Source organism: Lingula anatina, chromosome 2 (assembly GCF_051362555.1).
Source record: "Lingula anatina isolate TDL-2025a chromosome 2, LinAna3.0, whole genome shotgun sequence".
Lineage (NCBI taxonomy): Eukaryota > Metazoa > Brachiopoda > Lingulata > Lingulida > Lingulidae > Lingula > Lingula anatina.
This window is the reverse complement of record NC_141768.1, coordinates 28,976,641-29,000,574: the sequence shown is the minus strand read 5'-3', so window position 1 is coordinate 29,000,574 and position 23,934 is coordinate 28,976,641. Positions and strand designations below refer to the sequence as shown.

General features: G+C 35.1%; 2 protein-coding genes across 3 annotated transcripts; one reads left to right on the top strand and one right to left on the bottom strand.

Moving 5' to 3' along the window:
* Positions 1 to 715: 715 nt before the first annotated feature.
* On the bottom strand, positions 716 to 4,563 carry LOC106157606 (GDP-fucose protein O-fucosyltransferase 4). Its single transcript, XM_013533317.3, has 2 exons — positions 3,248 to 4,563; positions 716 to 2,949 (listed from the first exon to the last, which is right to left on the bottom strand). Exons 1-2 carry the CDS (start codon positions 4,561 to 4,563, stop codon positions 2,796 to 2,798), a joined length of 1,470 nt encoding a protein of 489 aa, XP_013388771.2. The 3' UTR covers positions 716 to 2,795.
* On the top strand, positions 4,557 to 22,927 carry LOC106157605 (protein transport protein Sec24C). 2 transcript variants are annotated; one of them, XM_013533314.2, is made up of 25 exons: positions 4,557 to 4,723; positions 5,491 to 5,712; positions 6,241 to 6,361; positions 7,211 to 7,319; positions 7,893 to 7,940; positions 8,233 to 9,012; positions 9,317 to 9,425; positions 9,636 to 9,763; positions 10,001 to 10,139; positions 10,509 to 10,624; positions 10,903 to 11,030; positions 11,249 to 11,327; positions 11,792 to 11,904; positions 12,217 to 12,427; positions 12,762 to 12,932; positions 13,197 to 13,214; positions 14,676 to 14,772; positions 15,390 to 15,535; positions 15,867 to 16,005; positions 16,469 to 16,663; positions 17,009 to 17,112; positions 19,944 to 20,031; positions 20,327 to 20,430; positions 20,607 to 20,696; positions 20,988 to 22,927. In XM_013533314.2, exons 2-25 carry the CDS (start codon positions 5,526 to 5,528, stop codon positions 21,126 to 21,128), a joined length of 3,561 nt encoding a protein of 1,186 aa, XP_013388768.2. In that variant the 5' UTR covers positions 4,557 to 4,723; positions 5,491 to 5,525; the 3' UTR covers positions 21,129 to 22,927. The 2 variants fall into 2 exon arrangements, with proteins under 2 accessions (XP_013388768.2, XP_013388769.2); XM_013533315.2 differs by lacking the exon at positions 13,197 to 13,214.
* Positions 22,928 to 23,934: the final 1,007 nt, after the last annotated feature.

The window sequence follows — 23,934 nt, the reverse complement described above, 5'->3', positions numbered from 1 at the left end:
AAACCAAATAATATTTTTTCACACAACAAATATATGCATAAACTTTATAATAGCAAATTGTTTAAAAAATTTGACGATGGGCACTTTGCCAATGGTTATCTGCACTCATCCTTAAATTTTTCACATATCGACATTTTCAAGGTGTGACTTTGAACTTCCATGGGTTTGAAGACCTTTGCTAGTATGAATATCCATGATAATTTTATTTCATTATTAAAATTGATGGTCATTATGCATTATGTAATATTGCAACGAAAATGAAGAAACCTCTATTTTGGACACTGCTTTTATAGTGACCATTAAAGAAAAACCATGTTACTTACTCTTCTTAAAACTTACAGGAAAGAAACACAGGTCTAAAATGCAGCCTGTGTTGGAAAAGCAATCTAATTGGTTTCTTTTTCTGTTGTACATGTTTGTGAAGTTGTTATCTTTCATATATTGGCATTTTCAATGTGGGACTTGGAACTCCCATGGTCATGAAGCCCAGTGGTAATCAAATTTTCTAAATGACCACGTTATTAATAAAAATAAATGGTGGTAATTATAGTTAATCATTATGTAATATTGCATCAAAATTGACAAAAAGCCAACTTCGTGCACTGTCATCACAAACGTTATGATAAAAAGCAAACTGTGTTACTTATTATTTTTTTTAGCTTAAAAGAATGATTCTTAAGATTGACATACAGCTCAAATAAGAAAACCAGCTCTATTGGATTATCATTTTTTATTGAATTAACGCAACTTTTTGTGAAATTCTCATTTTTCTCATTCTGGCATTTTCTAAGTATGAACTTGAACTCTCATGGGCCTGCTTTTACTTTCATCGGTATTACCTGTTTTGCATAATTTAAATTTGATGTTGACTTTGCAGTTAAGCGTAATATATTATTGCATCAGAATTGACAGCATCCTATTTTGTGCATTATTATTTTGTGCTTTTCTTAAGATGTGACTTATGGGCCTGAAAGACCTTTTAGAGGGTCAGTCTGTAAATTTCCCTTGGGTATCACTAAGCTAAGTTCAGAGTTATAAAGTCATTTGCCTAATTAATAGGTTATTAAATGAGATTACATAAAGCACAGTTGTTGATATTTCCCTGTAAACTCCCAAAGATTAAGCCAGTCTGCTAGATTAATAATAAGGAAGCAGTGATAATTATGCAGGTAAATTTTGCAATATCTCTGGGTCCACTCCTGTTATTGGCCATGTTACCTGTTGTGCATGATTAAAATTCAGTGTTGACTGACAGTGCTATTATAAACATTATTTATTATTGCATCAAAATTGACAAAATGACCTATTTTGCATCTTTATTTTCTGTTTTTTGTCTGTACATTTGACAGCTTTGCTGCCTTGTTCTCTATTGCTCCCTGAAAATAAGGTATATGCACAATGCTGATGACATTGGATATGCACAGTAAGGGGGGGGGGGGGGGGTGAATAACTTGTCACTAATAATTTAAATTTATTCAGAAGTTGTATGGCTCTGTTTGAAAAGAATATCATCTGAGCAATCCTGTATTACAGATCTCAAAATAAAAAACCTGCAAAAATGGGCCTCTTGATTATTTTGAGGAATTACAGTAACTGTATTTTGGGACAGAATTGATGGCAGCCATCTTGTATTTATAAAAATTGGAAAGATTTGCCCTTATCAAAGCACTGTTTGAATTCCTGGCTGTGAGTCTTTGATTAAATTTGGTTATTGGAAGGTATTATCTCAAAATGTACTGATATCTTGATTTCAGTCGTTTGGTTTTCTGCTAAAATTGCTAAAGTTTGAGGCACTTTTTCAATATCTTCTGTTGTGTTTAACACACTTTTTAAAATTTGTGTGATGAGACCAATATATGCTCAGGATCCCTATACAATTTTATGGCTGTCAACCCTGCAAAAAGAGAGATATGAATGCTTGAACATTGCTTGGTAGAAAAGTGAGTTTGGGGGGTGGGGTTATAAAAATGGGCGTGGCTAGTTAGTTTGTGGGTTAAACTGAAATAAGTAACATATTCTCAATGGCAAATGGCTGGTTTAAATAGGTAAATTATCAATTTATTTTAAAAAGTCATCAGTTTTGACATATTTGCTTATGAAGTGGCTTTATTGACCGAAGCTGAAAATCAAGCCAAAAATGGCCAAAACATTTAATATTATATTAAAATTATATCCAATGATTTCTTTTGGGATTGTTGCCTTCAATGTGAATATCTCCTATATATGCAACTTTATTATGAATTTGGTTGAAATCTGTTGACCCCCACCTTGCCACCCTCTGACTGGTCTCATCATGGACACACACTTAAGTGGTCATGACCTGTCATACAGTCAGTTTCCCCATGTCTGAATTATTGGCTTCTACATGTAACAAAATTTTAATGTTGCTGTTAATTAAATTTTAAAGACAGCATTTGTCTTTGAGCCATAAATGTTTCACTGATTGATTTAACTTCTGTTCACATTTATACCATATGCCGTTATAATGTTTTATAAGTCAAGAGGGAAATATTTAATATATACAGATAAATCAAGGGGTGTGCAAATATCATATGGCCTAGTAAGAAATACATGACTAAAATTTTTAAAAATAACAGTACTAAAAGCATTTGTCTAATTCAAAAATAGCATTTACCTAAACATTTTTAACCCTAGGAAATCAATTTGGAAATACATCTGATTTGAATAAAGTTTGAAATTGTAAATCTGAAATGTCTATGGCAAGTGGGAATGAACATTTAAAGGCCCTCTCACAGGCTTTGGCACTTAAATAAACACATCTTGTTTGACAGGCATTATGTCCTCCTGCTGGACTTCTTTAGAGCCTTTTCCCAATAGCCAGAGAATTTTTTAGAGTCTGTTTCATTTTGAAGAATCATCTCTCTCAGTCCCAGTGCTTGGTCAAAGTCTGACCAGTATAGGGAAATCCAGTCTTGCATTTCTTCAGACCTACATGAAGAACAACAAACATTTAAATTAAGGAACGAAAAAAAGTACTACACATATTATTGATCATTTAAATGGTAAGGACTTCTGAAGACTGTCCTACAAGAACATTTACTTGTCCCTCAGATGTTTACAAAACCACAATATATGAATTTTGAGCAATTCAGAAAACATGATCTTACATGTGCTGCATAAATTCATAATACATGTATATATTAATTGCAAATTCTGAGTAAAAAAAATGCATATTTTACGATTTCATGTGAATATCCATGCATTCAAATGATTTAAAAATACTAACTCTTTTTCTGTATCTGGCAGTGATGGGTGTGGCTGTGGATTTATTCTGGCTATTTTTGGAGGCAGAAGTTCCACTGTGTTATCTTTGGCATGGGCTTTTTCAATTTGCTGCCTCTTAAATACTTTGTCACATACATGACACTCAAATCCAGTGATAAAGTCAGAAGCATCATCCCACTGTCGCTGTGACAGATGCTCCAATAAGAACTTATTAGTGATATTTTCCACTGTTTTGTATGATAAGTACTTCATGTACTCTGCGTCATTTTTATCTAAATGCTTTATAAACTCTGCTAGTTTCTCTGGAGTGGAAAAATCATCTGCAACAATCACAGATTTTTCAGTAGGTACCCAGTCTTTAATAGATGGCGAACCTTTATAAATTGGTACAGAACCAACATGCATGGCACGGAAAAGTTTTTCAGTCATGTAATCTTTGCATATGGCATTCTCAAAGGTTATTTGAAATTTGTAGTTGGCCATGAAGTTGAGAAATTCCTCTTTGAACATAGATTCAACAGGATCAGACAGAGATTCTGGCAAATCCTTGTTGTGTAAACAAGAACCATAAGAGTCTATCTCAATGTGTCTCATCAATTCCTTGACATAGGTGTCTCTGTCAGAAGGAACATTACAGTGTGATTGTACATATAAGACTGGTGCCAGTTTCTTCTGCATTTTTATTTGATTTTTCAGTTTTATTGGAACCACTGGTCTACTGATGAGGTAATCTAAAGAAAATATATATTGACTTGAAAGTGGATAATCGGACTCTCTGCGGAATGTTGATGTGTGGTTGAACATGCTTATGGCTGCTCCATGAGAAAGAACGTAGTTATTCATAGGGGATTCTTCGTGTAACAATGCCCATTCATGATGTCGTTTTCTGGGAAGGGGGACATCCCCAGGCGAAAAATCCGTTCCGTAAAAAATGAACCCTCTTGCACGAGGGTCTTCGACAAATTTTCGTAGCGTAGTTACATAGCACTGGCTATTGGGACATTTTATGTAACTTATTTTTTCCGCATGTGGAACTGGTCCTTTGGTCCACCATGTGATGATTGGCAAGTCAAGTGTCATCTCTTTTTCAGTAAAATTTAAGTATGATTGGAACTCGGACTGCGTCGTGAATTGGTACTCAGAACGAACATGTTCGAGATTGGCGGTAACACAGACCAAAAGACTAAGAAGGGTACCGATAAAAAGTACAAATGTCGCTGTATAATTTGTAGAGCAATTTTGTTTCGGGAATTCAAGAGAAAAACATCGGCAAGGAAAACATAAACAACCCGACGTGTGCACACTGGGCGCTGACATGTTTGAACAATCCCAGAATTCCACACGATTTGTTGACGTGGCACCAGTGCGCATGACAACATCCGGGCACTTTGTTCAGCCGTACGTGGCAAAGGAAACCTCAACTTGTCAACGTGACAGAAATAGTGTCATAAGTAGCCCTTTAATAGGAAAAGTAGAGGTAAGATACTTTCAGGGACTATCATTTGCGATCTCACCTTTGCATCGGATGATTTTTTAATCAAAACCTTTCATAAATAATGTACTGTACATGGAAAGAATTTTGCCGGTGAATATACTGATAGTATTTCTGGTTTGCAAATTGCAGTTACTTGTCAATGAATCGAGTCAGCTAGAGAGTGGACACAGGACATTCATTCTAGATCTCTCCGGACGGACATATTAAGTGTAGATTCTTGTTAATTTTGGGAAGTTTACAGCGTAGTGTTTAATTTATTAGCGATAAGGATGTGTACGTACGTGACTTAAAACAACAACATCTGTTCGGTGTTCAGCAGTCATTGACTGTCATTCCGACTGTGGATGCTCTCTCGTAATATATTTGTTGTTGTTAAATGTATTAGTTTGTGAAAAGATTAGTAGCTGTATCACTGTAGTCACAATTACCATAGTCATGTAAACACTATACCAATGGTATATGTGGTCAAGATGGTATTGTTTTTACTTCATTTTTGTAAGATAGAGGTTTCATAATTTAAGAAAGATAACCGATGTCTTTTCTTTTTAACTGTGTGTTCCATTTCTTGCAGCTTTACAGTTGTTTTGAAGAAATATATGTAACTAGTTTTGTTTACTGTGAAACTTCTGATATTACAAGGCCACACTGTCAGAAACCTCTTCACATGTTATGAGTTTCCTAGCAAAGACAGCAATAGTTCTATTGTATTGTTTGCCATTATTTTAAACTATTATACCTCAATATTTCAGATCCTGATGTTTTGACTGACTCTTAAGACAGTATCATGAACCCCCAGTTTATGGATCCAGGCCAAGGAGGTTATGGCCAAGGGCCTCCACATGGATATGGAGGCCCCCCACAGCAGGGATATGGTATGCCACCCCAGGGGGGTCCAAGTATGGGACAGAGACCCCCAGGTCCCCCAGGACAAGGGATGTATAACGGAAGTGTCTCACAACACGGTCCGTCGGGTATGTTAAAAATCTGCATGATTATGTAAGCTTATATGTCTAAAATGTTCTTTTGCTTATTGGAAGTTTGAAATTGGTAGAAACCAGATTTATCTGTTAATAACAAATAACTGCCACAGATTGTGATACTGAATTTCTATGCTTTTAAGTCCAAATAGATTGATTTGTTATTGACTAATCTCGAACTTGCAATAGGCATTTTGAATATTATTTATGGCAGAGTCACTTATATAACTTAAATTTGCTGCATATTGTTATACAGACATTTTTCCTTGTTATTAGTATAGATCATTGTATGTACACAGATTTCTCAAAAGACTTTGCAAGGTTCTTACAAAGTGGTGCATTTTTTTACTTTTGTAAATAGTAAAATTATTGCAGAGCAGGTGCTTTTATTAATTAATGCGTGATGTTATTGATAGGACTTGTGGTGCAAAGCAAATGTAATAGAAAGTAATATATAGATATTGCTGAGAAAATCTTTAGTTGAGATATGAATATTTTTTCCAACTGTCCAATCTACTCTAGGCCACTTAGGAGGTCCGCCTGCAAGCAAAGCTGGGATGCCCCCACAATCAGGGTATGGTAGCCCAGGTCCAGTACAAAATGGACCTGGTTTAGGACCCCAGGGGGATCAGTTCTCTCAGAGGTAAATGAATAAGGATATGAAAGTCTTGCTCAAGTGAAAATTGATTGATTTGAATGCAGTTGTGTTAGGGTTATATACACACAACATATAGGGTTATATACACACATGCTGTTTGGTTTTACACTGCTGTATTAAGTATTTTGTCTCGTTGTCATTTTGGAAACGGGATCAGGCCCAAGTTTAAATCAAATTAATAATGGATGCTTAACTTTATCTAATGAGCCTTTTGGCAAAGAGTTAACCCATTGTATAAGAAAAGGCTCTGTTATTTGTGGTTGTTGTGTGATTGCATGTCAAGATACCACCAGCCCTTATTTTCAATTAAATTACTTTGCATGCTCTGGAGACAAATGAGATATTCATGTATAAGCACAAGTTATACCTTGTTTATGTCCGAATTTAGTTATAAGTGCAGCTGGTTTCAGACTGAAGACTTTATAGGCAGTTTGATAATCTGACTAGAAGTTATGAAAAGATTTGCTGGGCTGACATGTGACTGTAAATTCAAAATGATAGCTATTGAAATTATTGCCTTTCCCTTGGGCCAACTTTCTACTGGTCCCATAGTGTCAGCATGACATGTCTGTGATTTATTTGCCTCAATTTAATACCACATGAGAACCAGATTGAGTAATGAAATTAAATAATTGTATGATTTCGACTATTTTTTATGAATAGGTTTTGAAACACAAAATCCATTGGCATGGATTTATTTAATTATTTATATTCCTTTTTGGACATTTTTATAATTATTATTATTATTATTATTATTATTTTTTTTTTTACAAATTGAAATATATTGAGAATGGTTAGGTGACATACCATCATTTTGATATTTTCTTTCCTTAGAGCTTCTCCAATGCATCGTCCACCTGGCCCTGGTCAGTTTCAAGCTGGTCCACCTGGTCAGCATGGAACTGGACAAAGGGGACCACCGCCCTCTGGTGGAATAAATCAGGTATGATAAAAATGCTGTACAAAATCTTAATGTTTTCAGTTTAAAGGTACATACGAACCGAGCATGGGTAGAGCGCGGATTCCCAGTAACACATGTAAACCACTTCTACTAGTTTCTTCTAAGACTCTAATAAATTCGACATGCCAAGGGATAAACTGAATAAATCACCCGATCAACCATAAAAGAGCTTTAGAGTGCTCCTTTCTTTAAATATTTGGTTGTCAATTTAACCTTCTTTCGTGACCTACTTTTCTGCCCCATTGACATAAAGCATAGAATGCTAGCAGAAAAATCTGTTCAAACATCACTTTCGGGTAAAATTAAACAATGCCTTTTGGTAATTCTCTTAGATATACTACTTGAAACTAAATGCTGGCATTTGGTTGGTTTTTATGACAGAAAATTGACTTTGTATGTATCTTTAAAGGATAATGATTGATTCTGGCTGTTTACTTTTGATGTCAACCTTTAAAGTAGGTGAACAAAAAAAATATTTTTCTTTGTTTGAATGAAAAAAAATGAAATGAAAAACAGGACCATGGCACTAACATGTCTGTGCTCTAAACTTTTCAGCTCCCGAATCAAATGGCATCAATGAGTATAGGAGGTGGACCACCTAGGGTAAGTATAGGTCTCTTATGCATAGCAAATTAAAGGTAAAGGGGAATGTCACTTTCTGTAGCCAAAAACTGAATAAAGTGATAAGATCTAGTAATTTTCTGTGCATATTGATTACTTCAGTTTTAGTTGGAAAAGTGATTACTGTCAACTAGGTATTGACATCACTGGTACATGTATAGATCTTCACACATTGTAATACAGCAGAGATGTTGTTGGTGTTTAGCACACTTAATTGTAGTTCCTTTTAGAGCCATTGCTTTGGTAATTTATTTTCATCATTGTTTATTTCCAGGGAGGCATGCAACCACCTGGTATGCAGCAACCATTAGGCTCACCTGGGCAAAGACCCCCAATGCAGGGAGCTCAACAACACCAGATGGGGCCCTCACCACCTACATCCATGGGCATGGGGGCACCACCCACATCCATGGGCATGGGGGCACCACCCACATCAATGGGCATGGGGGCACCACCCACATTAATGGGCATGGGGGCACCACCCACATCCATGGGCATGGGGGCACCACCCACATCCATGGGCATGGGGGCACCACCCACATCCATGGGAATGGGGGCACTACCCACTTCAATGGGCATGGGTGCTCCACCCACTTCAATGGGCATGGGTGCTCCACCCACTTCAATGGGCATGGGAGCACCGCCAACATCAATGGGACATCCACCACCTATGGGCATGGGAGCACCACCCAGCTCAATGGGCAATCAACCAGGCATGGGAGCACCGCCTACTTATGGCATGCCTCCTTCATCTATGCAAAACCAAATGCCCCCACCACCAGGACATAATGCTATGGGTGGGGGTATGTCGGGTGGCCCTCCTATGGGAATGTCTGGGCCTCCACCCAGAGGAATGCCCTCTGGACAGGGTCCACCCATGGGCCAGTATGGTCAGCAGGGTGCTATGGGTCAGTCCGGATATGGTGGTGCTCCAGTTCCTCATCCAGGCATGCACCAGCAGCCTGGGTACCCCGGGCAGCACCCTGGCATGAACATGGGCATGTCACAGCCACAGCAGCCACGCAGACTAGATCCAGACCAGATGCCTAGTCCAGTAAGTTGATTTGATCAATTGGTGTGAAACCCAGTGAAAAATGATATTTCTTTTGATGTTTGAAATAATAAACCCCCTATTTAATTATTAACACATTCCAGATGAAACTTATTTGAATGAATTAACTGTCATAGGGACAGATTATCAAGAATAAAGATTGTTGAATTTGTCAAAAAAAGTAGCTTGAAAGTGATAAATGGTTAAGTTGTTTATGAGTTTACATGCAGTAAAAAGAATAATATTTCTGTATGTTCATCACACTTTTAATACATTTGCATAATGGTGTGAATTATTTGGATATCAGATTCAGGTGATCACAGATGATCAGAAGGCTAACAGTGGGGTATTCCAGACAGCACAGAGGGGAACAGTGCCACCCCTGGTCACAACAGAATTTGTAACACAGGATCAAGGTGTGTAAAGTGTTATTAAACTATATTACGGAGACACTAAAGTGCCCTTTTATGTAATCAGATGTTTTGTTGGAAGCTCTTTCAGAACATGTAGCTTTCTCAAAATAAGTGAGAAATTAGACTTGAATATATATGTTTGTGATGTACATAGTTTACATCTTTTTCAAATAATTTTTTCAAGTTCACTGTGTCCTTTATTTTATCTTGCAGGCAATGCCAATCCACGTTTTATACGTTCAGTAATGTACAACATCCCTTGCACAAATGACATGATAAAGCAGTGCCATATACCTATTGCCTTAACAATAAGTCCTTTTGCAAGACTTCAGCCAGGGGAGGTAGGTACTCGTGATACAAACAATAAAGATTAAAATAACATGCAGGGAAAAGGAATTTGCAGCCTGATGTTTAATTCAACTGCTAGTACTTAATTCATTATTCTTTCAGTTCTCCTTAAGCCTTACCATTTTAGTCATATTGGATGTTCATCTACAAAGCACAGCTTTTTATTTCATTTTATTTTTTTATACAAAAATCACATATTCATTGTTTGAGAACTCTCACCCTTTTTTCAGCTGCCCCCTCCTCTTGTGGATCTTGGTGAGATGGGTCCTGTGAGGTGTAAGAGATGTAAAGCGTACATGTGCCCCTACATGCAGTATATCGAGGGTGGCAGGAGATTCCAGTGCGTCTTCTGTGGAGCTGCAACTGATGGTAAGCATACATGTGAAAATTAATGGATTAAAAAGACTTTGAAATATATCAAGATATGCCTGTGTGTTTCATATCAACTTATGTTAATGTTATTTTTGTCTTCTCGTAAAATATGCTTTTCCTACGAGCTACTGAAATAGCAATTTCATTATATCTTATAAAAGACCAGAGAACTTTTTTTACCTGTTTAATGTTACATCTGTAGAGATAGATAATTTTTTTATTTGATACAAATTTGAGTTTACTCGGAAAGAACCAATTTTTTTTCTATTGATACCTCATCTTCACTGTCAACTTTTTTCATGTTTAGTTCTTGATTATACCTTTATATTTTGGGTTTTGTCTACATGTTTTGTTAATCCATTGCAGTGCCACCTGAGTATTTTGCTCATCTAGATCACACAGGCAGGAGAGTAGACTGCTATGACAGACCAGAGCTCTGCTTAGGTTCTTATGAAATGGTTGCCACCAAGGAGTATTGCAAGGTTAGTTGTATTGCTTTAACTTTTATTTTATTTGATTATTTACAAGTGGAGGAGTATTGGTGAGCATGTTATTCAGTATATTTATTTCAAATAAGTAGTGTATTGTGCATCTTTTAGGTACAAAAACATGGAATGCTCATCATTATGATGTTGTATATCAAATATGATTAGTGATTTGTGATGCATTTTAAATCCGGTAGTATAATGTCCGTTCTGTCATTTATGCAGTTAGACGATTCTGGTGCTCTTAATTAAATTTTATGTCTTCTGTTTTTCAGAATGGAGTTTTCCCAAAACCACCTGCCTATATCTTCATGCTAGATGTCTCCTACAACAGTGTTAAAAGTGGTCTGGTGGAGCTCCTCTGTTCTAGACTGAAAAATGACATTTTAGTCAACTTACCGAAGTGAGTATTAGTAACTGGTTCAGAAGAGGTTGTAATGATGTGAGACTCAAATAACCATACATAATAATTATAATTTTAAATATGTAACTGAATATTGGTATTTTCAAATTGATGAAGTGTGAATACATTTCAAAGTTTGTTTGAAGACAGATGGTCATTATACACCAAGATAAGTTGTAGGGAGTTGCACTTTAAAGGTACATGTTCTCTTCTTTTAGAGAAACTGGTGCTGCTGAATCTGAAATTAGAGTAGGTTTTGTAACCTATGACAAAGTTCTTCACTTTTATAATGTTAAGGTGAGTAATTGATAAATGTGGTTTTATCTATTCTGGTTTTACCATTTACTACTTAAATAAAGCTTTTATTGAGGTTTTTAATGAGTTTTTTTTAATGATTATATCTACATGAGCTTTGTTACTTCTTAAATGTACTTGAGATTTTTCACACAGACCCATGCATGCTTGCACACACTATTCAGCCTATGTTGTGCTATTGTGAGAAAATCTATCATTGTAGCGTCATTCAAAGATGATTCTTGAAATTCTCAGAACATATATAGATAAGTGTTATAGATGAATGTGTTACTTCCCTGACTAAGGAAACATTTTACACTTCTGCATTTTTAAAGTGAAAATTGACAAAATGTGCAAAAGAAGTTTTGTCAGACAGCATTTTTCACGGAAAAGTGGAATTCTGCATTTTTTAATTCATGTCTGGTTTAGCATGGCCATATTATTTTATCAAGTTGTCTCTATTTCAGGGTGCTCTGGCTCAGCCCCAGATGCTGGTGGTGTCAGATGTGAATGATGTGTTCCTACCCCTCCTTGATGGCTTCCTAGTCAAATTATCTGAGTCTGAAGCTGTCATTGACACGTAAGTATGTCTTTAGTAGCAAAGATGTAGATATGGTCATTTTACGTGGTTTTGTTAATGTTGGATTCTCAGAATTGTATTTTGCTTTATGTGGTTTGGTGAAGGAGCCACCAAAAAAGCTTTTTCTTAATATTAACCTTGGTCGATTTAATTATTAAGTCAGATTAGAAATCACCAGTCTCCTCTTATATATTTAAACATACATTACACAGTCACTAAGAATATTACAATGTAGTTATATTTGACTGAAAACTGGAACATGGTAGATTATTATAACACCATAAAAATTATATTCTTTATTGTCCCATTTAGCCTCCTTGCCCAGATCCCTCAGCTGTTTGCTGACACCAGAGAGACAGAGATTTGTCTTGGCCCTGTGATACAGGCTGGTCTGGATGCCCTGAAGGCTGCCGACTGTGCTGGGAAACTGTTTGTCTTTCACACTTCATTGCCAATAGCTGAGGCCCCTGGCAAGCTCAGGAACAGAGATGACAGAAAACTTCTGGGCACTGATAAGGAAAAGGTATTGATAAAACAATGGTTACATGTTTTTCATTTTCTTTGCTAAGAGGAAAAAAACTTTGGGAATAAGATAATATATTTTATGTTAGATTGATCCTTGTATAAAGATGTTTTATTTCTTTTGATTTCTGCTTGTCTGAAACCTGTTTGTGTTTGAGAAGACCGTTACAGTTCGTGTCCATACCTAACTTCATGTCCTCTCTTAGTTTTTACTTCTTTAGATGGAAATTATCTTGGCTGTTGAATTTTTAATTTTCCTCCCAATCAGCAAGGCTGAGGCCAAATATTTGCATTAGTAATTGATGTACTTAGTTTTAATTGCTCTTTGTTTTCAGACTATCTTAGCTCCCCACGACAATTTCTACACCAAGTTAGGGGTAGATTGTGTATCAGCTGGCTGTGGGGTGGATCTCTTCCTTTTCCCTAACTCTTACATCGATGTAGCGTCAATAGGAGAAGTATGCCGTCTAACAGGAGGCCAGGTGTACATGTATAAATATTTCCAGGTGAGATATATATTTATATAAATAGAAGACTGCAATGTAGTTGTTCTCTGCATTTGTGCTTTTGATTCTTTCTTTTTTTGGGAACGAAGAGAAATTTGTCAGAAATGGGCATGTAAAGCATTGTTATTCATGATAAACATTAGTTGTTAGAGTATAACATGTATATCATCTTTTATATGTCCTAACTGGTATTTGTTTAGAGATGTAGCCTTTCTGTCTAGAGTACTTTTCCCTTTTATTGCATAACTGCTTCTTATGTTTTAGTGTGAGGATCCAAAACTAGTGAGTGCTTATTTTACATTTCTGTATATATATCTTTTGTACACAGTAAATCTCTGCATTATGAAATATTTTCTAAAGCATCATTGAGTACTTATATGTGGAGCTTTGCTGTGTATTGGGCATTTGGGTATAGAATAAAACCCCTGTAGTAAACAGAAGCTGATTTGACTCACTCATTTTGATGGTAATGTTTGTATGGTGAAAACTGCAAAGTAGAACTAATGGTCAATGTGCTGTTCCTGGGGTATTTTGGAAAATGTATGAATGTTCGTGTGGTTAGTATATGGTGATGGGGATGAGTATGATATTAAAGGCATTGGTAAAATCTTAATGTTGTGTTATTGTCCTGTTTAACTCGCAAGCTTACAAATCAGTGGAATTTAACTTTGGTTATTGGTGAAAGAACATGTTACTGTTTTTTCTTCTGTTCAGGGGTTGTTTTTGGTATGTTTACACAGTTTCAAGGACAGGTTAGACATTGAAAAACAAATGATAGAATTGATTTTTATTTTGAACTGAAGTATAGGTGGTCCTTTTGTCCATTATCTATAACAGGTATATAGATAAAACTAGCTTTGGTAAGGACTTAACCTGTTTATTCATCCTCATAATATATAAATTTGGGAGACCGAAATGGGATTTGATTAACTTAGGTGGATTCATAAGTCATAATTATATCTTAATTTACTGGATGAAGCATACTAGTAATAGAATTGGAAGAGAAGTTGGAGAATTTGATTTGTTATCATGATTGTTGTATGTCCTTCTTTGGCAATGCTTTACCCTAAATATTTTATAATAAACACAATGGGAGGAAGGGTGACTAAAGTGGTTTCAAAGGCTAGAATATAGCTATGTGGTGAATTGACCGTATGGTGATGTTTTTTCCTCATTGTATTTCCCCCATTTCATGATTGCTAGAAACAGTTCTGAAAATATTTACCTATATCATCGTTCTTTCTAAATGATAGACTAACGGAAATTAAGCTTGTTGATAGTGCTTGAACTGTATGTCTTCACCGTACATATTCTAAGCCAAACATCTGTTTTCATAAATATGCAGCAGTAGGTAGCTATACCCAAAAAGCCCTGCTAGTCGTGATTTAGTGGATGATTTTCTTCAGCATCTCCAGAAGTGAATGAGCATTTTCATTAGAGATTAGATTTGTTGCTCTACTTGAATTGACTTTTATGATAAAATAAATTTTGTAATGTTGTTTTATTTGTAATGGAAATTTAAGGTTAAAGATGATCCTCTTATAAAAATGGTGTTTTCTTTTTTGCTGTGTACTCTGCCTCTGCATGATGTGAATTTTTTTGGCTCTGTGTTATCTTTTGGGGATTTTTAATTGAAATCTCACCAAATCACTTGCCATTGCTGAGGAGTTGCACAGTTAATCATCCCCATACCTTCATCATGTAAATTGATGTTTAAATTCTATTGTGAGCTGTTCTTTCTAGGGTGACCTTGATGGTGAGCGTTTTATGTCCGACCTCAAGAACAATATAAATCGTCCTGTGGGCTTTGATGCCATCATGAGAGTAAGAACAAGTACAGGTAAGCACAGTGACTTTTTACGATTTGGTGTATTTTATTTAAAGATGCATACAAAGTCAATTTTTTGTCACAAAAACCAACCAAATGCCAGCATATAGTTTCAAGTAGTATAACTAAGAGAATTACCAAAAGGCATTGTTTAATTTTACCCGAAAATGATGTTTGAACAGATTTTTCTGCTGGCATTCTAAGCTGTATGTCAATGGGGCAGGAAAGTAGGTCACGGAAGTAGGTTAAATTTACAACCATAAATTTAAAGAAAGGAGCAGTCTAAAGGTCTTTTATGGCTGATCGAGTGATCTATACAGTTTATCCCTTGGCATGTCAAATTTATTTGAGTCATATAAGAATCTAGTAGAAGTGGTTTACATGTGTTACTGGGAATCCACGCTCCACCGATGCTCGGTTCGTATGTACCTTTAAAAAGGACAACAGCACTAAATCACTTTAGAACTGCAATCTTTATATTGTAAAATATGGACCCAATTTCAGGCCATTGAAAATGTGGCAACTCATGAAATTGAGCTTTAAATTTTGAATAAAGGCTGATACATTGAATTATATGAGTGTTTTTTGAGTGGTAAATATTTAGAGGTAATTTTTTTTTTCCTATTCAGGTATAAGGCCTGTAGATTTCTGGGGCAATTTCTACATGTCAAATACCACTGATGTGGAACTGGCCACAGTAGACACTGATAAGGCAATCAGTGTGGAGATTAAACATGATGATAAACTCAATGAGGAAGAAGGGGCTTATGTTCAAGTAAGTAGCCCTCTCTACGGTGCTTTTCTCTTTGTGTTAAGAATCAAAGGAGTGCTCTTCAAACATTCAAATTGCTAACATACAGTGGTTTCAAGGAATGGTTCTTTGATCACATAAAATGAATAAAACGGTTGCTCAGTATTAGTTCAAGGCTATAACAACAGGAAAAGCATTTGCTATTTAACAAATGCATCACAGAAATGGCAAAAAATTGTTCTTGTTTCAAAAAGACAAAATGAAAATTAAGATGTTATGTTGTTTAAGAGAGAAAAAAACTGCATGCTTTCATTAGCCTACTAAAGTGAATTTCATTTTTTTCCTTGCTCACTAGGTGGCTCTGCTGTACACCAGCATCAATGGCCAGAGGCGGCTAAGGATACACAATTTGTCTATGAATTGCTGCACACAGTTGGCTGATGTCTTCAGGAGCTGTGAGCTGGACACACTTATCAGTGTGCTGTCCAAAAAAGGTTACTATGAAAAATGTTAAAATATTTTACCCCCCCCCCCCCCCCCCACACACACACACACACACACACACACACACACACACACACACACACACACACACACACACACACACACACACACACACACACACACACACACACACACACACACACACACACACGAAAATTGGTATGATGTTGTATTTTATCATAATTGTGTTTAAAGTGTTTAAAAAATGTTGACCATAATATTGAGTTGACCATAATGCTTGTAAGAAGGCCAGTTGATCTGTCCAAATATGCACTGCTCATTAAGTTACTCATTTCAAATGTTGTTGTGATGGATATTTTTTTGTTTGTTTCCTTGAATGTGCCTGTTTATTTTAAAATGGAGCAATGAAAATTACTTTTTAAATGTCTATATATTTGCCAGAGATAATGGTATCATCAAAATAATTTTTATGAGTTATGACATTTTTTCCAGCCGTCAAGGATGCCCTGAGTGTCCCCCCAGCAGAGGTCAGGGAGAAGTTGATCAATTCCTGTGCACAGATATTGGCCTGTTATCGTAAGAACTGTGCCAGCCCCTCCTCAGCAGGGCAGCTGATCCTTCCAGAGTGCATGAAACTCTTGCCTTGTTACGCAAACTGTCTAATCAAAAGTGATGCTGTTCAGGCTGGTGGGTGAAAGTTTATGAGCTTAAAGCATATTCAGTTTTTGATCAAAAGTCATACTCTTTAAAACACTTTTAGTTGGGAAGGATTTCAAAATATTTGAGTGAGATGGAGAAGAATTGCATATTAAACTGACTGTTTGATAATTTTTGCTTCAGCAATAATGAATAATGAAATATGGTTTTCACATAAAATGTGAAAAATTTGTGCACATTTAAAGAAATCAGTACTCATAATTACACCTAAACTGAACTGCAAGTCCATAACTAAACCTGGGTTTATAAATTTGTTTTATTTATTTCTAAATTTTATGTCATTGAGCAGATTACTGAGAACATTTTTTTCTTCAGGTGGTGATGTGTCCACAGATGACCGCAGCTACATGATGCACCTGGTCAGTTCCATGCCAGTGTCTGCCTCACATGTTTTCTTCTATCCCAGACTCATGCCTCTGGTGAGTACCGTCTGAATAATGTTTGTATACAAGTGGCATATTGTCAGTTCGATGCCAGTGTCTGCTTCGTGCTTACTTAAATCCAAGTTTTTTGACTGTAGTAAGCATACTAACTGGAGTGCTTATTACGTGATGCTATGGCAAGTACTTGGGGGAGTATAGAGTGAAGTCTGTCCATAGCTGAGTCAGAGTTTTAACCCCTGTCCACATTTTCAGTAGCACAAGAAACAACTGTGTTCATTATTTTAGGACATCGGACAAAATGGGGCCTCTGTTGTCTGGTCATTTGGTAATGTCATCTAATCTACTTCTGGTTTTGAGATGCCCCAATGGGAAGTTGGCTTTATTGTTGCAAATGGTTTTGATCCCTGTGATTACATCAGTTGTGACTGGTTGAAACGCAGAATTGCTTTATTAAAATGTTTTTACTGTGGCTAGTTTGTCTTTAAAGCAGCATTGTTCTATACTGAATTTGATATGCTTTGTATACAGTTGGCTAACATTCTTTGCATGTACAATTCTTTTGCATTTTCCTCCCAAGTTAAAATGTTTTTCAGTTAATTTTCTATATTTTAATCAATAGGACAGGAACCAAAGGCTGTTGGAGAAGTGAATGTTTGCTTAGTAAAAACCCATTAACATTTGACCTCAGTGCCTAGAGTATTGACATAATAGGATCACATGACATGATTCTCAGGACTTTTTTTTATATAAAACCATTAATATCTGCTCTTCAAGTCTATATTTTTTTGTTCTTTTTTCCTGGATTAGTATTGACAGCAAACATAATTCACATCTGTTTCTGTTTTTTCAGAAAACTTTTAAAATCTGTAATTTGGTGATGTAGCTTGCTTCAGCAATATTTCTTTTCAGAGAAATTTCACATATGTTAATTCATTATATAGTTAAAAGAGCCATTTTCTGAAATACCTTTTCACTCTATTATCTTCCAAGCATTTGGTATGTGAACAGTACAGAAAGCACCAGATAAGTTTTATTACTCAAAATCCTTTTTTATTAACATTCTGACCTCAATTACTTTACTGTGGCATGTCTTCGAATCATACAATGCAAACCCATTGTTTCATATAGGAGAAGCCAAAAGAAAACAAAATCACGTTCGAATTTTGTCAATACATAGGTGATTATGTTGTAGTAGCACCAATAAGATGAGTTATTCCCAAAAGTGTTTAGTATGTACACAGCACAAATAATACTTTTATTAACATTCTGACCTCAATTACTCTCCTGTGACATGTCTGGATATTCAGCCATGCAAATCCAATGCTGTACATAAAAGTATATCAGGCAAAGCAAACAAGATATTTGATTTTTGTAATTATAAAAGTAATAAATAGATGTTAGAGAAACAGTAGTATTAAGGCATTATTGATTTAAAATTGCATTGATAATGTGCTTAAAATTGCTTTACTACATTGGTTTTGTATTTTCAAAAAAAAAAATTAGTTTTGATTGAAATATAGGGAGAAAACAGATATTTCAAAAGTCAGGTAATTCATGGTGGTATAATGTTTTTACAATTTACTTTAAATTACCATTGGAATTTGTTTTCTCTCAGTCTGCATTGATTCATTTATATCTTATTGTAAGATTCTAAAAACAAGATTTATTAGTTGGTATACACGTTGAATTTAAGAAAATGATAGGTATATAAGGTTTCTAATGATTTGGTGTTAAACTTACATATATTACAGTACAGCCCTAGTAAGCAGAGATTAACGACCTTCTGTTTTATAGACCCAATCGGATTATTGATCCTGAACCCCCTATGACCTCCCTGGTTCTCCTGTTACATACAGTCAGGTAATCACTTCCCCCACACCTTTCAGCAGATGGAATGTGCTGTTCATTGGCTGTCCAGCCTCTGGCATTGATTTGTGATTTAAGTTCTGGAAAACCTCATTTAGGGCAATTATTACATTGGATTTTGCTTACGGCATTGTACATTCAGTGGTTTTGTCTGAAATAGCATTGCTCAACGGCTTGGCTGGAAGTGGGTCTCTTCTCAAATAGAAATTATGTAACTATTTCCTGACTTTAGTTTTTGATTTTTTCCTGTCTTTTTTTCCTAATTTGCTCACTGGAATAGAAAGGAAGACTCTAACCTAAGCTTGCATGGCCATCACCAAACTGGTCACGATAAACAAGATCAAGCACTCTTCAGCAAGTGAAACTTTAAAGTACCCTTTCTTTTGCTTTAGCCCTTAGAACAAGGTACAGAGGGCTTTTCTGTCAGTAGTTCATCTGCAGGAAGTGTCAATAGAATATTGACTTAAGGCGGGGATTTATGTAGAAAGGATGCTTGCCTTTGACCAGGCAAAAAAGGATCAATGCTGTTTAACGCAATATGATATAAGAATGCCTTGCTTGTTGAGGTCATTTGCATGGAATTCAATAATCTGAAATTTCATTGATTTTTTTTGTCTAGGTAGTCTGACATCAGTCAATACATGTTGTAGTCCAAATGACTTTTATTTAATAAGAACAACTGGGTCTTATGATCAGTATCACTTAGGCAAGAGCCTATATTTGGAAAATTCATTAAATGAAGGTTAATACTTCCTTGCATTAAAAAGATGATTTAACTCTTTGTATCAGTTTTCATTGTGTTTAAATATGTTAAATTATCATTTAGTGCAGTAGTCTCTTTTTTACATGTTTTTAAAATCTCATCTCAATGTTTTTATTTATTTATTTATTTATTTATTTATTTATTTATTTATTTATTTATTTATTTATTGTCCATATCATGGAATGTTTATTTTAGTAGCATTTAAATGACCATGGTTATTATTTTTTTATTTTTCCAGCATGACCTTGATGTAGATTCCACCAGTATGCCGCCTTTGGTCAGGTGTTCCGCAGAGAGACTCAAGGATACTGGAGTGTACATACTAGGTATGATTTTAGAATTAATGTTATATTTGACCTCCAGCTTTTTGTAATCAAAAACAAAATTCACTGTGTATGGTTCCCAAACTCAGAAGGCAGAGTTATAGTTTTAGGGTCACATATTAAGAATTTGTTGGGTGGAATGTGACCTCGCCTGTTCAAATGCCTAAATTAGCAGTGTATGATACAACTCCACAGTCATAATTTTTAATTAACAGTTTTAAAGAAATAGCAATTTTGCATGAAGCTTGTTTGAAGGTTTTCAGTTCTAAAATTATATTGATGGTTTTCTTTTTAATAGAGAATGGGCTGTCTATGTTTATGTGGATTGGTATGAATGCCAACCCAGACTGGATTCACAAGGTGTTTGGGGTGCAGTCTGCAGCCCAAGTTGACATAGATAAGGTAAGGATGTACAAAGGTGTTGTCAACTGTAGTTTTTCAGAACACAGCTGTGGTATCCAGTTCCCAAGATTGCACAGCATTTTACAAATTAAAAGCAGAAGAAAAAACTGATTAATTTTTGTGTGTTTTTAGCTAGCACTGATATTCATGATTATTGTGTATATTTTTATTATTAGGGACAGCTTTTGGAACTTGACAACCCAATGTCCATCAGGGTCCGTGGTATTATTGCCAAAATTAACCAAGAGAGGCATAGGAATATGAAAGTAAGAAATGTTGATACATTTATCATTCACAGTCCTTAATGACAGGCTGTTCTTGCACGTCTGTATATTTTTGTGCACTCTTAATTATGATTTTTTTTCTTTTGCTCGAATAGTATCTATTAAAGTATTCATAATAAATTAATTTTCTGGTCACTGTTGTCGTTTTTAAGTGAATGATCCTTTTGGTTATTTTTTTAATGTTGCCAGGTCCAAGTATCTTTTCAGTGAGAAATATTATTCATTGGTTATTGTATATAAATCACATTTTAAAAACTTTTGCATCTCTTTCAGTTAACTGTTGTTCGTCAGAGAGACAAGTTAGAGCCATGGTTCATGCACTATATGGTGGAAGACAAGGGATCCAATGGCACCTCGTCTTATGTAGACTTTTTATGTCACATTCACAAAGAAATTAGGAACTTATTGAGCTAAAGCAAACATTGAGCGAATTATCAGAGGACCAGCAGTTATGGAAGCAGTGTCATACATCTGTATTTTTAAGTTATGAATTTCAAAATTCAACTATGTATTGATCTTACTACATAACTCGTATATTATAGTTGCTAAAAAATTACAGGCATTATTGCTCAATTAGATATTGAGATTTTTGGAGCCCACAGTTGCAAGGCATATAGCAATTAATTGGTCATAGAGTCAAATTTAATTGATCATAACTACCCCTTCAAGGAGGATAGTGATTGATCCCTTTTCTTTTAGAAATTACCACTTGAAAATGTGATGTATTAAACTACTTCAATGAGCTTTTGTCAACAAGTTTAAAGACTGAAGTATTGTTTTCTGACTTGTTATCAGAAACTTTTTGCTGTACTTATCATCAGCAAAAGATACAGAATTATGCTGTAGACTACCTATTGTTATTTCAGTTTCAAAGTGTTTAATATATCGTCAATCCCATAGTTACTGCTTTCTGTACATGACATAAATGTCATTTTTTATAAGGCGAAAATAACAAATGAAATAAGTATTTCATAAACTTGTTCTTTTAGTGATATCATTCAGCTTTTTGTTTGTTAAATGCTGTAGTCTTTTATTCTGTAGGTATTTACTCAAGACTAGTCATATTACATTAAAAAATATAATATATATCCCTATCAATTTGATATTTGCTATTTTCATTGGATGAAGAAATGGTGTACCAGTTGAATGTCCAAATTTCTTTATATGGCAACTATTGAAATGCTCTAATAATTTTCACAATATTATTTTCACAATGTAATAAAATTGTCCAGTGCAATAGCAGATAACCACATCACTAAGCACATCTTTTCTACTAGAAAGCACCTTTTCTGGATTTGGCCTTTCTGTCTTTAATATATCCCACCTACAGGTTAGGAGACCAAGGAAGTTATAAGGCATGCTATTGTTATTTATAGCCTACTGTTATAATGGCAACTAATGAAGACTGCGGTTACGTGGTCTGCTCTGGCTCTTAAGCCATATTGCTTGATCACTTAAGACAAACCTGAATTCTGAATGACTGATAAATGTTGCAAAAAGTAAATGTACTGGCATTTTTCTAGAAAATAAGAATTTCTGATTTTGGCAAATTTTAGTGTCATGTATAGAATGAGCCCAACCTGTCAATATGATATGCCATGAGCTAGTTTGGGGGAGGGAGGGGATCACAAGGTCCACAGATCCTTTGTAATTTACAAAATCCTCTTCGTAAATGGGTTTACTTTGTTAACTTTCCAAAAAAATGCATTCAGCATGCCGACTTGCCAAGCCAACTGAGACAGAAATGTTGGGCCAGTTTGAATTTGTGGATCGGTTATTGTTTTCAGTCTTGCAATCATATTTTTCTCACAACAAAAATGTAGGTTGAAGATGTGGTCATGTGAAAGTCAATAATATTTTATACTGTAGAAATGACCTGTGTAATATGATGAAGCATGCCTAAATGTCATCTTCATGTGGAAAAAGGGAGATTGCTTGGAAATATATTTAAGTATTTTCCCCCAAAACAATTTGGAGAATTCACAGTATTTGGAAAGTTGGCTTGATGGCATGCATTGCTTAACTTATTCTTTCATTTCAATGAAGCGCACTTTGCATGCTTGGAATATATATATATATGATGTCAATGATAGTACTCACTTATAGAACTGTGATAAAATCTGGTAAGGAACTCATGAATAGCAGTTTTATTTTAACAAGCTCTTGGTGTGGAAAAAGAAGAAAATAAATACCCATTTAAATGAAATATGAAAGTGTGTTCTGTTGTCACTGATGAATTTTCTAAGAGCTTTTCTGAACAAAGAAATGGGATATCTGCTTGTACACTAAAAGTGAATGAAAGAATTGATTGTGCAGTTCAATGAAAGGAAGAAGTCATTAGAAATTGTATAAATATTATCTGAGTACCTACTTCATAAAACTTGGATTAAAATGGGAAAAATTGGATCTTGATGGACACATTGATACTTATCAATATGATAAATATTAAACTATTTTGAACAAATTACATTGCCCTGATAATTAACAAAGAAATTATACAACAGAATGGATTGTTCATTTTATATGAAATAGAGTAAATTATCCAAAAGTAGCATATGAAATTCACCGATTTTAATAGAACAAGGGATACAGATTTTGAACACATCGAAAATGTACATAGTATTTTAATTTCAACTCCCATATCAAGGCTGACTACACAAAAAATGAAGCAAACTGATTATGGTACTGTGCCAGTCACTCACAAAAGTTAAATGAACATGCAATATTTCAAAATGTTATTTCCGGTCATTGAATGGTTGAAAAAAAGCTTCAGCTAGCATGGACAGGTTTTTACGTTTATGGCAGCAAAAAACAAAAACAAACAAAAAAAAAAAAAAAACAAAAAAAAAAATGCAGAGACAAATATTGTATTCATATGAAATATTTCATCTAATTCAATATTTTAAGTACACAAGTGCATTCATTGTTTAAGTTTTTTTTAATGACAATTTTTGTCATGCATAGTACTAGCATATCCAAAGTAAAGGGGACTTAGGTGGTAACAGTAAATAGGATTTTGGAAGGAGCAATTAGTTTTAAAAATATTTTCTTCTCTTAACGTTTCTATCAGGAATTTCCCAATTTTTTGCATCATCTGTGGGCATCATAGTTGTCAGCTAAATGTTTGGCTGTACAGATACAGGAAAACTAATTTTAGACAGTGTGATTTGATTTTATTTCATGGATTGTCTCGGGGAATGAAAATAAAACCAAATAAAAC